Raw genomic sequence first — 14,943 nt, 5'->3', positions numbered from 1 at the left:
GGGCAAAGGCTTTTGTAGTGTTGAGTGTTTCACAGAATAGGATCAGATTTTAAATAACAAGTCCATGCCCTTTTCACTAACCTGTCTCATATAGACATCCTTGGGCTTCAAAGATGAGTGGGGGGAGATGGTTGAATAAATCACAGGGGACTCACTGAGTTCTCTATAGGGCTCCATCAACATTTTGTAGTCCTAAAATAACCTGCTTAAGCTTATGCTTCAGAATAGCCAACAACAAAATGAATCTGCTCATGTTGTAATGGTCAGTAAAGCTCAGTTAGTCAACATAACAGAAAGAATATGTTCTTGGAAGTTTCTGGAGGAAAAACAAATTACTCTTCTTGTTCCAGATTTCATTTTTTTAAAGAAATGAGCGTATGAACAGTGCTGTCCCACTGCCCTTTCCTACAGAGAACCATGGCAGCTCCTGAGTGTTATGAGAGCAACCAGCCCAAGGGAGCCAAACCTCTTGTGTCTGTAAACCTGAAGGGCTGAAAGGTAGTGGTGGTATCTGAGGTGAGTTGTTGCTAGATGGGGGTGCATGAAAAAGACACTAAGCAAATCAGTGAATTGATTATTGATGTACTGCCATGCTCAAGGGCTTTGACCATGCGAGGAGCCTCATTCTAATTTAAGGAAAGGAAAAAAGGACCCACAGAGTAAAAGGATGAGAACAAAGGACAGTGTCTTGACCAAAGTCATATAGGAGCTGGCAAGCATCACCTGCCTCCAGCTTCTCACTCCATCCCAACAGGTTACTGGCACTGTTTTCACTTTAACACTGGAGGAGACATCCCATCCTTGCCCAGCATGGGGCAGATAAGAAAGCAATCAGTCCCCTTTCACCTGAGTTATTGCCATCTCACAGCCTCTTTAATAAAGATGAACGTACAGATTTGCTTCCCTCCCCACTCCGAATTATAGGTACAAATATCCATAGCTTAGGGGGAGAGTTGGAGACATCACAGAGGCACAGAACATTTAAAATACAGCGGTTCAAGCAGAAGAAATTACAGACATAGACTGGAAACTACAATCCCCCTTACTTTGTATGGAGAGAAAGATAGCCAGCCTGCCACATCTGAGCTCCAGGACCACAGCAACTTGCTGAACACCTCACTTCAAACCTCACATGTATTCCTGCCTTTTGGGCCAGGAGAAAACTCTTCTTAGCTCAGGTAAAGGCTGATAATTTCAGTGTTAGCCACAGCCTGGAATACAGCCAGCTGAAGAGGATGTGAGGAGGAACATGTAGGAGTCCTCCAGGCAATTCATGAAGACAACACAGAGAATATCAAGTGGGTGTTTTATGTTTGGTGGCACTTACATGGTCCAAGGTCAGGTGGGTAATACTCACTCAATGAATCACTAAACACTAACATATGGATGAACTGGTGGACTGGTGGCCTCCACTGAAGTTGCACTGGAAGGTACCTGCCATCACCCTACCAACCACAATCCTTTATTGCTCCTTTTCCTCTATGGATCTAAAGCTCCTCATGAACATGCATGACTCAACCAGCTACAGTAATTCAAGTAGCACTGTATGTCTAGCAGACTAACTACATACGGTGGGTTTCTTCATGCAAAACTAGTTCCTTCTCCTCCTACCCCAAGCAGCAAACTTCCTAAGGCCAAGCACTTTGCTGAAATCAGCCAGACTTCCATGTTGAACACCCAGATTGGTCCTTCCCTGGAATCTGGCTGTTAGTATTTTCAATACTACTACTGAATAACACACCAAGGAACGTCACACCAAGCTTGGCCTGCACCCTGGCAGGCAGCATCCAACACTCTTGATCACTGTGTCTCAAAGAGGCTTCATCTTTTCCAAATACTCCAGGTGGAGCCAAGTGATTCAGCGTTACACTTATCCTTATCTGTGGCAGATGTAGCCACAGTTTGCATGGGGGTGGAAAGCAATGTGGTACGCAGCAGATGCAATAGCAACTCCTTGTCATGTAGCCAGTAGGACGTGTACTGCATAAAGCAACACTGGGGGTGGTTTCTGCCCCCTTAATTCTCTGCCCCAGGCCCCTCAAAAACTCATCAGTGTATAAATGCAATGGTTTCTTAGCACAAAGCATCATGAGATCAACAACAGAGCACAGCTTTGTAGTAACTGTATTCACTCGTGGAACTTCATGTGCAATTCTGATGTCCATAGCATGAAGCTTTCAAAGCACCATGGACTGATGGGGTTTCTTACCTGCTTCTCAGACATGATGTAGAGGTGTTCATGATCCACTGAGAAGGCCATATCCCGCAATATGGGGCCAGTATCCACCACCTGCACAATCTCATACTCCAGTGTGTTCTTGGTGGTGCCATCCACACGGATCTGCAGAGCAAAAACAGGGAAAGAACATGAGTATTTTTCCTCTTTCCATTGAGACTGTAGAATAATAAGTGGAGAAATGTATTGTGGTCCATGTCATTTGGAAAACAACCAAAAGTGAACTTTTCCCCTGCATCCTCACTTAAGGATAAAGCAGGTTTAACTGCTTCTGCTGGTCCCATCAACATGAAAGCACTGCAGAAGAACAATCCAGACCGTGCTCACATTTATCTGACACTATCATGGTGTTACTGTAATTGCCTGGACAAATCTACTGAGCTGAAAATGATGGCACAAAGAGCAGAATTTGTTGCGATGATGAGCAGAAGATAAAGAAACACAGGAGAGTCTGCAGGACTGGCTCACTCAGATGATATTATTGTTTCTATTGCTAATATTCCATAGGGCAATATATTATTGTGGAGTGTACAATCCAACACAGGCTATTTCTCTTGTTGATTACATATATCAGATATTGAAATCAGTTCTGCACAAATATGGCACCTTATGATTCCAGACACATCTCATAACAGGGTGTCACTTAGGAACATCAATAACTGGAATTAAGAGAAGGAACAAGACGCACAGTCCCACTCTATCCCTGGCAGTGACCCAGAGATAAAGAGGAGAGAATGCACAAACCACCAGAGTTTTCCTTTCCTGTCTAAAACAAACTTGTAGAGATTGGGCTCAAAAGCAGCTGGAGAATGTTCGCAATCCCTTTCAATCTATAATCACAATTCAGGATGATAGAATCATAGAATCATAGAACCATGGAATCATAGAATCATAGAATGGTTTGGGTTGGAAAGGACCTTAAGATCATCCAGTTCCAACCCCCTCCTCTGGGCAGAGATGTCTCATCCTGGACCATGGCTCTGTCCAACCTGGCCTTGAACACTGCCACGGATGGAGCATTCACAGCTTCCTTGGGCACCCTGTGCCAGTGCTTCACCACCCTCACAGTAAAGAACTTCTGCCTTATATCCAACCTGAACTTCCTCTGTTTAAGTTTAAACCCATCACCCTTTATCCTATCGCTACAGTCCCTGATGATAACCACTGTTCAGGATAATCTAGTTGTCAGGTCCTTCTCTATCTTGTGAGGTCCCATACTTCAACAAACCCCATGGCTGTGTCTTTCAGAGTTGCATCCACATTCCTTATCTTCCTTGCTATGTTTTCAACGTGTTTCCTTTCACTTCTATCCTTCAGCAACACAAACATTGCAGCACCTCTCCCTAGAAGAAACTAAGTTGTAGTAGATCTGCTTTCTGCTCCATGTCATGATCTCAGCACCTTCCAGACCAAAGGTTCATAGTCTGTGGTTTTCACTTGAGCAGTTTGATAGCTGAGCAAAAAGCACCCTTCCCATCCAAAGGAAATAACAAGCTGTGGAGAACTTATGGTATCAAGACCCATTCCCACTGTTTCCTGGCGCAGTCAATGAGCTTGCTCCTTCTGCATCAACCTTTCAGCCAAGAGACTGAGTGTAAATCAGCTTCTGTATTAGAAAGGCAAAGAGAAAGGAAAAGAAGGAATGACAAAGGGTCTGGAAAAGCTGTATGAGCAAAGAGCAGCAATAATATACAGATTCCTATCATATTCTTACACACCACTTGCTGTATGACAACAAAGAAATCTTATTCCCCCAGGAAAGATGGGAAATGAGTCAAAAAGGAGCTAGAGGGGCTCCCTGTGACAGCAAAGGGTGTGGAGGATGCTCAGGGATGCTCAGATCCTATATGCTATACATCAGCCTCCACAGAAATCAGTGCCCGTGCAGGCATTGGCTGTTGGGCTGGTCAAATGACACTGGAGGACCTGCAGTTAGTTTGTCATCTTGCTGGATCTGGTGATGACAGCAACACGTGTCACAGCGTCAACACACCAAGAGGTCAGGGCCTGAAGCCCAACACCGAGCATCTGTGCTGTGCGCTGGCCCTCACTGCCTAGGAGGAAAGGGCTCGCTCATGTCCATGGTCCTTAATGTGTGAATTCTGCTCCTCAGGGCCTCTCTTCTTGAGAGTGGACACTGATGTGATTCACCCATGAGGTCAAGGGCAAAGATGCCAACAAGCTCAGGATAAGCTATTCCCCTTAGGACAGTCAGGAGAAAGGAAGGGGATAGAAAGAGCTGCAGGTTGAGAAACAGAGGAGTCTCCCTGTCGGGGCTCTGCCCAGGGCATCTCAAATGCCCCTATAGCAGGAGCCTTTCCTATGCCACATTCTCACTCTCAGAGAGCAGTGCTGAGCTTTGCCTGCTGTTTCAGCTCTGTTCAGCTCCCCCAGTCCCTCGAGGCTGCTCATCCTCACCAGAGGTCTGCAGAAGATCCTCACTCTCACTGCACTAAACAAACCTTCCACCTCTGCTGCTTTGACATTGATTTCTCAGCATCACCAGGGTCAGATCTGCAGGCCACTAGATATGCAGGCAGCCAATTATCACCCCAGGGCTCAGTCACTGTCCTCAGCCTTTGCCAGGCCCCATGAGAGGAGAAAGAGCTCAGAGATGGAAGAGGCAGGCTGAAGGAATAGGCAGCTGGAGTTAACAAACCGCGCAGACAGGAGGCAGAGCTTCCCCCCCTCCAGGGATCTCCCCTATGCATTTGGTGCAGGTAAAAGATTGCAGAGGTTTCATACCAGGCAAGCAGAGCTACTCAGAAGTGATTTAACAGCTATTGCTGGCCTAATTGCCTGCAAAAAGTCATTATTTTGCAGAGGGGGAGGAAGGAACAGGGCTCATTCAATCCTACATGTGCAAACACACACACGTGCACTCATGCACACACAGTGCAATAACTGTAAGTGCAGAAACCTCTCTCTCTAGTTAAAGCTAAGGGAAAAGATAGTTCAGAAGAAGCCCAGAAAGTCTGGCAGACATTAACAGGCCATGCAAACCCTGTGCCAGCAAAGAGGTGATTATTGGAGCTTGCAGCCAAAAGTCTGGCCCTTAACTCAAGCCATCCCTTTTACCTGTCTTAAACTCTAGCTTACTTACATTCAACCCCAGGCACAGACCCCAGAGGATCTTTACATTCCCAGCACATTCTTCACAGTCCTGAGCACCAAACAACACAACAGCAGTTTCTATTTGAGAGAGATTTATTCGTGGCTCCCAGGCACCCATTAGAAGCAGGGCGTTGGGGATAGCAAAAGAATCAAAAGAAGAATCTGTGAAGGGCAAATGAGAAGATTCTCATCAAAACCTGCAAGTGATCACCACTAAAGCAGGGACACAGATACAATCTCTACTCAGAAAGCTCCCGGAGTTGCCAACTGCAGGGAATTTGAAGCACGCACAAGATTTTGCTCTGTTCCTGCTCCTCTTTGCTAGCATGAGCCACAAGCACCACGTGGAGCTGGGGTGCTGGGATAGATATGAGTTTTCTTTGGACTGAAGTATGGATATTCTTATATTCAAGATGGTTTTATTAGGCTATAGGACTAGAGCCTGACTGACAGTCCAGTTGGGATTTCTCCTTGAAACTGCCTGTATACCATGAGCACCTCTGCAAGGCAAGAGGAGATGGAGCAAGAAGTGATGGAGGGAGCTCCAGGACCATACATGAGTCTCAAAATGCTCAGTCTGCTACAGCCACTATTAACAGAGGTGTGTACACTGCTCCACAAATATGCTCATCGCCTCCACTATTCCGTACACATCAGTTCCGGACACATCTTGGACCACAAGATGCTCTGCCCAGCACCAGAAGCTCCCCTGCCCCCCTTTAACCCAACACACATGTGCGGAGCTCCCCAGGACAAACGCTCTCAGGCTGCAGATTAATCCTGCTTCCTGGAAGGTTGAATTCACTGGGTTTCATTCTGCAATGCTGGCTGCTATTAAAACATCAGCATGATGCTTACCGAAGGTCAACTACCAGGGGACCTATTCTGGCAGCTGTTTGTTTGTTTGTCTGAACATTATCTAGGTCTGGCTGTTTATTTACATCCATTGAAGTAGCAGACAATAAATATCCTCTCCCAGTAGCAAACAGATGCTTGCACTAGAATGTTCTGGCTAGAGCTGACTTCAAAACGATCTCCTTAATAAGCAAACAACACTATTAATCTTTAAAGACACAGGCTCTGGCCTTCTCTGAGCTTCTACACTGGCCATGGCTAGCCCCACAGGCATCCTGCAAGCAGCCCATGGGGCTGGTAGATGAACTAAGGTAAAGGATACCTTCCATCACTCTACTGATGCTTTTCAGCATTATCTCCTAGCTGCTGTGGGGTCTGCAGGAGGGTGATGTTTGAGTCTCCCAGGCAAGCTGGTGGCAGATGTCTCAATCACAATTCTAAGATGGAGATGGGGTTTAGAGGTTGGGGTCATACAGTTGTCGGAGAAAGGGACACAATAAACCCCTCCAAGTCATGGGTATGGGCTCAAAAGCATAAAGGAAAAGCAGTGGGGTTGGAGAACAAAGGAATTGGTGCTAGCAAGCACTTAGTCCCATTGCTGGAAAATGAACCATGATCGTAGCAATAAAGCAAGTATCTTTAAGCTCACCAGTAGAGACCCTTCCAGACTGGAGCATCAATTCTGTCCTGTAGTTTGAGAGGACCACGTACCTCTGTTAGCCTGTCATTCCTCCACTAAGCTGGATGGGGACTGATTGGAAAGGCCCATTGTGCAGTGGAAGCTAGGTGAGAAAGACATGAAGTGACCAAGTACGCCAGCAGTAGAGATGGGAAAAACTCTCCCAAACTCTATGTCTACATTAGCAAATAGCATAGTATAACAGGAGTTATCTGTAAGGGGACACAGTTTCTGCAAAAATCCAACAACCTTACTAGGTGTACTTCAGGAACTTTACTTCGGACCCATAGACTCCTCCCATAGACTGAATCAGCCTGTTAACATCATCTAGTTTTGTTTTATCCAAGAAAACTCCAGTTCTTACACTTTAAGACAGCTCTGCTGTATAAATCAGAGCAAATGAAGCACAGACAACTGACTGTCTTCAGATTCACTTCAGAAACACACTCCTGAACCAGGACTCCTGCTACCACCTCACTTCTATTTTACTATCCCATCAGATTAGACTGGTCACTGGCAGCAAAAGAATGGCTCATTTCCATTGTGCCAGTTGAGCTCACATCTTTCCTGCTCTTCTCATCACCTCCAGCCCAGAGCATCATTCCTGGCCCACCAAAGTCAAAGCAAGACCTCTTTCCACTAATGTACCTTTATAAAGTACTTGAAACCCTTCCAAGACTCCCAAAAGCCTGGTTGGGATCAGGATCAGGACGGATGGCCAGGCAGGCAGCAGGAGCAGATGCTGATTTGATGATAGTCATTACAAATAATTAAATGAATAACTAAGTGGAAGAGGAGCTTGGTGAACCATGGCTAGCTCAGTCAACCCATCCCTCCCCTCCACTCTGCTTTTGTGCAGCGTCAGCAGCCCTGGGCTGATGAAGTTAAAGGGAATTCATCATTGCCATCCTAATGCTTCCAGCCAGTGCTCCAGCAGCTCCCGCTCAAGTCATGCTGGTGGTTTATTTTGCCCATGAAATTGCCCCGGTTCCCCAGGGTGGGGATTAAATGGTTGCCAGAACCAGCAGGACAAGCTCCATCCTTCCCATACCCTGTGGCATCCCTCCTTTGTCCTCCCTGATTCTCCCTCTCCCAGGGCTTCCTACTGAATTTGCCATCATTACTTCTTGCTATTGGATTAAAGATCTGCAAACATCATTTCTAGGAGATCCAAGCAGTCCTGGAGCCTGGCATATCAATCCAGGGTGCTCTGAGCAGTGCCCAGCCACAGCCTTATGACTGCACAGGGGTCACTAATACTTCATTGCTTTTCCAATATTAGTTCCTCCCTTTTTTATGATCCTAATGTTCCCCAGTGGACGCTGGGATTGCTGGCTACTGTTCCTGGCATGGAGAGGGGGCAAAGACAGAACAGACAGCACATATCTAATGTCAGACCATTATGATGATCATCTATTTCTGCTTTTGCATTGATTTAGGCTACATGATGTAGCTCTATTGATCTCAGCAAAGACAGGGAAGGGGCTGGTGACACTTCTTGTTCCTCCTCTATCCCTCCATTTTGGCATGTGTTTTCCAGTCAAATAATCTGCTCTAATTTGCCTAAAGCCTATTAACAGGAGATCAATTTCTAATAAAACATGGCATTTCAATAACCCTTCTATCTACTGATCCAAAAGAACCTTTAGAAACAGTAATTGAAAAAGCAAGGGCTGAGGTATCTTTCTCATACCTAATAGTCAACAGCCAGCAGCATCTCTTGTACAGATGTTTGAAGGTGCTGCTTGCATGGACAATGCCAGCCCATCCAAATACAGATCTCAGAGCACTTTCAGCCATATGGAGAGCAAGATCATGGAAAACCAGGTGTTTAGTCTTCCCAACACTCATGCTTTCAATGCTGTCCTGACCCCAATGTGTCATGACAGCCAGAGGTGATCCAGCTGATCTGGAGAGTCAAACCCAATCTTTTGCTTCCACGGCAGATCCACACCAAAACTTGCTATTTCCCTCCAGCTTTTACCCTGGCAAGGCTCTATAACTCTGTTCCAAGCTCATCAGTGTCTGTGTGATCACTCACCCAACTGTATCCACAGACCCCAAGTTGTCCACACAAACGTACCCCTGCAGAAGGCACTTGCAGGCACAGGACACTCGCTCCACAGATGTCCACGCGAGTGCACACATCTATCCACACAACAGAAAGGGCAGCAAAGCAGGTTGGTTTTGCAATCCCTTCATATTTATTTTGTCCAGAAGACCTAAATCTTGTGGTTAGCAATCAAGCAAGACATTTGTTACAGCATTGCAACAGCCAAGAAGAATGGTTCTTCCCCTCTTCTCCATCCATGCAGTTCCCAAAGTCTTTTTTCCAAGCAGCAAACACAAGGATTCCAAGAAAACAGCTTCCCAAGAATACTTCTGGCTAACCCCTATCATCTGCAGGCATTACACTGTAATCCTTCCATGACATACACTTGGCTGGGCTCTGGTAGGCAGCACGCGTGGCTGCACGAGGCAGGGGCACAGGGTCTAATTCCCACAACGGAGTCACCCACTGACCTCTCATGTAATCCATCCAGGCTGCAAAATCAGGTCAAACAAATGTGCCTGGCTGCTGGATTGGAGATCTCCCTCATGCTGGGGCCGAGGAGGATTCCTCTTACTTCAGAAGATCCAGGAAAAAAATAGGACAAGACATTGATGGCCATCTCTTTTCCTTTACTAGAGAGACATGGGTTATCATAGAATCATAGAATCATAGAATGGTTTGGATTAGAAAGGACCTTAAGATCATCCAGTTCCAACCCCCCTGCCATGGGCAGGGATGCCTCACCATGCCTCAACATGGCTCCTAGATGCTCCAGTTCCATGGTGGGTCACTGTCTCACAATGGATCAAGCATATAATGACATGGGATACGCCGGAATGAACCTTCTGCTTTGGGCCAGGGTGTCCTTCAAGCCAGGAGACAAACTCCTAGCTGACAGAGGTCCCCTTTTTTTCATAGTTTGCAGCATGTGACCATAGCACTATGTTTCCCCACCAACATTTGTAGCAAGAGATACTTGCTGCAATGGATTTATGACCTAAATTAGACATAAATAAAAGACCAACCTTTCATTGTGGGCTTGGAGAGCACCTAACCCAGTGGGTTTATGACTGTTGCTCCCAGCACCATAAAACCATTAATCACAGCTTGAAGTGTGGCCAGTCATAGAATCATAGAATCGACCAGGTTGGAAAAGACCTTTAAGATCATCAAGTCCAACCATTCCCCAGCACTGCCAAGGCCACCACTAACCCGTGGCACTGAGGGCCTCGTCTACACAGTGTGTGAACACTTGCAGGGACGGTGACTCCAGCACTGCCATGGGCAGCCTGTTCCAATGCCTGAGCACCCTTTGGGGAAGGAATTGTTCCTCAGCTCCATCTAAATCTCCCCTGGTGCATCTTGAGGCCGTTTCCTCTTGTCCCATCCCTTGTTCCTTGGGAGCAGAGACCAGCCCCCTCCTGGCTCCAGCCTCCTGTCTGGCGATTGCAGAGAGCGAGAAGGTCCCCCCTGAGCCTTCTCTTCTCCAGACTAAACCCCCCAGGTCCCTCAGCCGTTCCTCATCACACTTGTGCTCCAGGCCCTGCACCAGCTCCATTGCCCTTCTCTGGCCCCACTCCAGCCCCTCAATATCTCTCTTGTAGTGAGGGGTCCAGAACTGAACACAGGATTTGAGGTGCAGCCTCACCAGTGCCCAGTACAGGGGGACAATCACTGCCCTGGCCCTGCTATTGCTGATACAGACTGTATCTCAACTGCAGGGCTCACCTTAAAGTGAAACAGCTCCAGAGAAGGACGCAGAGGGAAAGAGAAGGAGATGACTTGGTCCTTCCTCTCCTTTACCAGGGAGAGCACATCAGGTGTGTGCAGTTTTCACATTCATTAGCCAATTGACAGATGACATCATTTTTGAAAGCAGGGTTTACACACGCTCCCCTGGCACTTCCTGATTGATAAATTAGACACTCACGAGCCACGTGCTAATCAATGCAAATCATTAGTTTGTAACAACACCAGGCAAGCTCGGCAGAGCTCATTTTTCAAGGTAATGGCCTGCCAAGTGCTCAGTGTTCAGCAACAAGCCCTGCCAGGAGATCTATTAACAGCTTGCTGGCACTCACCTATGGCACGGGGCTGTCCAGTCCACACCAAGGACTGGGCTGTGCTGCTCCACGCAAAAGCCAGAGCCCTAAACCTGCTATTCCTCTTCCTTTCCTTCCCCATGACCTGGCTTCAGTGTGTGCTTGAGCCCAGAACCCCGCCATGTGCTGGGCTGCACCCACAGAGCATGAGCAGCAGGTCGAGGGAGGGGATTCTCCCCCTCTGCTGCGCTCTGGGGGGACCCCCCCTGCAGTCCTGGTCCAGCTCTGGGGCAACAGCACAAGAGGGACGTGGAGATGCTTTCAGTCAGAGCGGGTTCTGACTGAGGTTAAGGGAACAACAATGAAAAAGAGAGAAGTATGAAAATTAAACTTACAGATAAGAGCATGGGTGGCATCTCATGAAACACAACCTAAAATGCTTTCCTAGCTGTGGTCAGCTCTTAAGCAGGGGTCAAACTGTAAATAAAAGCAATTCAGACCAGTAGCACTAGCAGAAAGTCTCAAAGCCCTGCCTGCTTTTAGTCCAGAAATACCCAGAAGCACAATGTGTGTGTGAGAATAGGACTGACCAGAGACAAAGATCTCAACACAGTTGGCTCGGATACAAATCCTTACATGGGATAGCTTAGTAATTGAGGCAGATAGTAAAATGGGATGGTATGAAGACAGATGGACCACCACATGGGCTGGATCATGAATACAAGTCCTTGATAAGTGTCTGTTCATGGGGCTCATTCCTCCCAGAGATGAGCTCATCCCTCTATGCCGGGAATGCGGTGACCCAGAGGGCTGGGAGCAGAGCAGCACCACAAAGAGCCCTTTGACTGCAGCCAGACGGGGTGAGCTTTGAGACACCCACAGATCCTCATGACACCGTGTCACTTGAGAGGAAGCCAGCTGCCCTTTGGCAACGGGAAGCACGGAGACCCGGGCATCCACATGGGCACATGGGCAGAAGAGCACACAGCAGCACACGGATGGGCACAGTCAGGAAAGCACACATGCAGGAGGGTGGAAAGCACCCAGAAACATGCGGAGGCACCCAACAACACATGCACTTACATGCACACACTGTGCCCACCAAGGCTCATGTGCCTGGGCTGAGAATTCACTCATGAATGTGTCACAGGGTCTTGGTCATGAGTAAAGGAACATGTGGTGATGTAAAGATAGGCACATATATACAACTGAGTGTGCATTCACACCCAGCACAGCATCCCCAGCAAGGGACCTACTCCCTGCAGCAGACAACACAGGGAATCTGCTCTGAATACAGGCATTTACACACACCTTGGTGGTGCAGTGCCCTGCGCAGCTCCAGGCATCAGCGAGGGCAACAAGCTCAATCATAGCCTGTCATACTCAATCTTGGAGATATACAGATGTATTTGCAATTTCCCTTTGCAGCGTATCAGAGGCAGACCAAAGCTCCTGCTTTCTGAGGATTTGGGTGCTTTTGCCACTTTCTTGATAAAAAAACAAATCAGAAATCATATCCTAAAGATTATATCACTGATGAAGTAAAATTCTCTGTTCCTGTACCAATATGTGTGTGAAGTGCTGATGCTAAATGACTACACAGAGATGCAGGGCTGTAAGTGTATAACTGAAAACAGAGAAATCTCAGAGCTGGAGCTCTTTGCTCCTTTTCTTGCTAAGAGCTATGGGCTTGGGTGGGTGAATGGAGCGGTGGCTTGGGAACAATTCCTGTGAGCAATGTGGGGACATGTTATCTCCAAGGCCAAGGGAAAGGGGAACCTGAAAAAGAAGCTCTCCAAGGAAATCAGCCAGCCCAGACTCTGTCTTCAATCCCTTTTGTCAGTTGGCACCCCTGGGGCTAAGGTTGTGATAATAAGGTCCCACATATCTCTGGGTCCCAGCCCCACTGACAGGGTTGTGCTCTGCAAAGGTTATTGTAATTCAATTGCTGACCCTTTCAGCTCCTGGGCTTCTCAATGCCAAAGTGACCTATAAAGAACTTAATATCAGATAAAAGAAACATCTCTTGAAGCCTTTCTAACCTTCATAATCTATGTTTATCCACAGGAAAAAAGAAGAGAATGAGTGAATGCTTATCTTCCAATATTGCCTCAGATAAAAGGGAATTACCATCTGGGGACAAAGCACCACACTTGCCCTTATTCCCCTTTCATGCAAGCAGCCAGAAAACTGATCTAGTGCTGAAACACTTACATGAGGCCTCTTCCATTCACCTCCCATAGACCGATGTTCCACTGAAGGATGCTCTCATCTGCCAATCCACCAGCAGTTCCTCTGCTTGTCTCTGATGTCTGACCAAGGGATATGTCTCTCTGCAGGCCAGCTTCAGCACAGACCACCTTTCTCACCAGTCATAGATTATAGAATCTCATACTGGTTTGGGTTGGAAGGGACCTTAAAGCTCATCCAGTTCCAACCCCCTGCCATAGGCAGGGACACCTTCCACTAGAGCAGGTTGCTCCAAGCCCCGTCCAACCTGGCCTTGAACACTGCCAGGGATGAGGCATCTACTTCTCCGTCACATGTACTCCTCCATCATATGCTCCACTCTAACAGCAATATTTTAAGATAGTCCCAACCAAGTTAGTTCCAAATGAGAAGCCATGGTCCCAGCAAGTGCCATATATGCTCAGCTGTGCCTCACTGAGGCCTTTGCCTTCACAAAGCTTCCTCTCACTTCCCATCAACTAGTCCTTCATTAGTGACCGAAATTCATCACATTTGTTAGTCCCCTCCAACATCACTTGGCTAGATTCACCTGTAGTCTCCAGCACTGAGCTACAAGACATTCTTAGACACTATTTAAGAGAAAGACAGCCACCACTCCAAACTCCTGCAGAAAAGACTACACCAAACACATCCCTTTGCAGTTCCTCCCTCTCCATCTCCTCAGTTCTTCCTGAAAGGACCAAACACAACCTTAGTCTGTGACAGCTTCCAAATGGCCAATTTGTAGTTCTGGTGAACTGAAAATACATCCTTCCAAGGCCAGGTTGGATGGGGCTTGGAGCAACCTGGTCTAGAGGAAGGTGTCCTTGCCCATGGCAGGGGGTTGGAATTGGAAGAGCTTTAAGGTCCCTTCCAACCCAAACCAGTCTGTGGTTCTATGATTCTATAATGAATTACACCAGAGATCACTGGATATGGAGCAGTGGAGCAGTGAATATAAACAGGCCTCCTTCACAGCACCCTCCTTTGTACAGCCTCTTACTCCAGCCTGTGCTGGTAAAAACGAATAGTCTCTGTTCTCTTTTATCCTCTTATTTAGCTCCAGGGGTAGAGCAAGGGACTTAGACAAATGGGAATCTCAAACCTTAGCTGAGCTATGAACAGGCCATATGACTTCCGGGACATCAGCTGCCCTGTCAGTGCTTCAGTTTCCACATTTGTCATTCAAACACTTGTGGATTGGGTGATTTTTAGGGGAGAGCTTCTGTGGCTGCAGGGTGGGTAAATAGATGTTCTTGAGATATGAAGTATAGACCTAAAAGATACTACCAAAGCAGTATGCATCACTGTGCATCCCTCAGCTCAGAGTGACACAGGGGAGAACAGCAAATTGTAGGATCACGCGCCCATGGCTGTCAAATCATTATTGGGGCCACCTCCAAAGAGGGCTGGGGAGAGTAAAAATTGATTGGTATTTGAAATATTCAAATGAAAAGTATTGTGGAAGTGATGTGAGGGACCTGGGAGGGTTTAGTCTGGAGAAGAGAAGGCTCAGGGGGGACCTTCTCACTCTCTCCAACTGCCTGACAGGAGGCTGGAGCCAGCAGGGGTCTGGTCTCTACTCCCAAGGAACAAGGGATGGGACAAGAAAATCATAGAATCATAGAATCGTAAGGGTTGGAAAGGACCTTAAGATCATCTAGTTCCAACCCCCCTGCCATGGGCAGGGACACCTTGCCCTAAACCACGTGGTCCAAGGCTCTGTCCAACCTGG

General features: G+C 47.2%; 1 protein-coding gene across 3 annotated transcripts in view; it reads right to left on the bottom strand.

The window, feature by feature from the left end:
* The window catches only part of PLXNA4 (plexin A4), a 475,791-nt gene that overhangs the window by 237,915 nt on the left and 222,933 nt on the right, over positions 1 to 14,943 (bottom strand). For all 3 annotated transcript variants that reach the window (XM_030479279.1, XM_030479280.1, XM_030479281.1), the window contains exon 4: positions 2,210 to 2,341. In XM_030479279.1, coding sequence (XP_030335139.1) covers positions 2,210 to 2,341 — 132 coding nt within the window. The remainder of the gene's footprint in view (positions 1 to 2,209; positions 2,342 to 14,943) is intronic.

This window comes from Strigops habroptila, chromosome 3 (assembly GCF_004027225.2).
Source record: "Strigops habroptila isolate Jane chromosome 3, bStrHab1.2.pri, whole genome shotgun sequence".
Classification (NCBI taxonomy): Eukaryota; Metazoa; Chordata; class Aves; order Psittaciformes; family Psittacidae; genus Strigops; species Strigops habroptila.
This window is presented reverse-complemented; position numbering and strand designations above follow the sequence as displayed.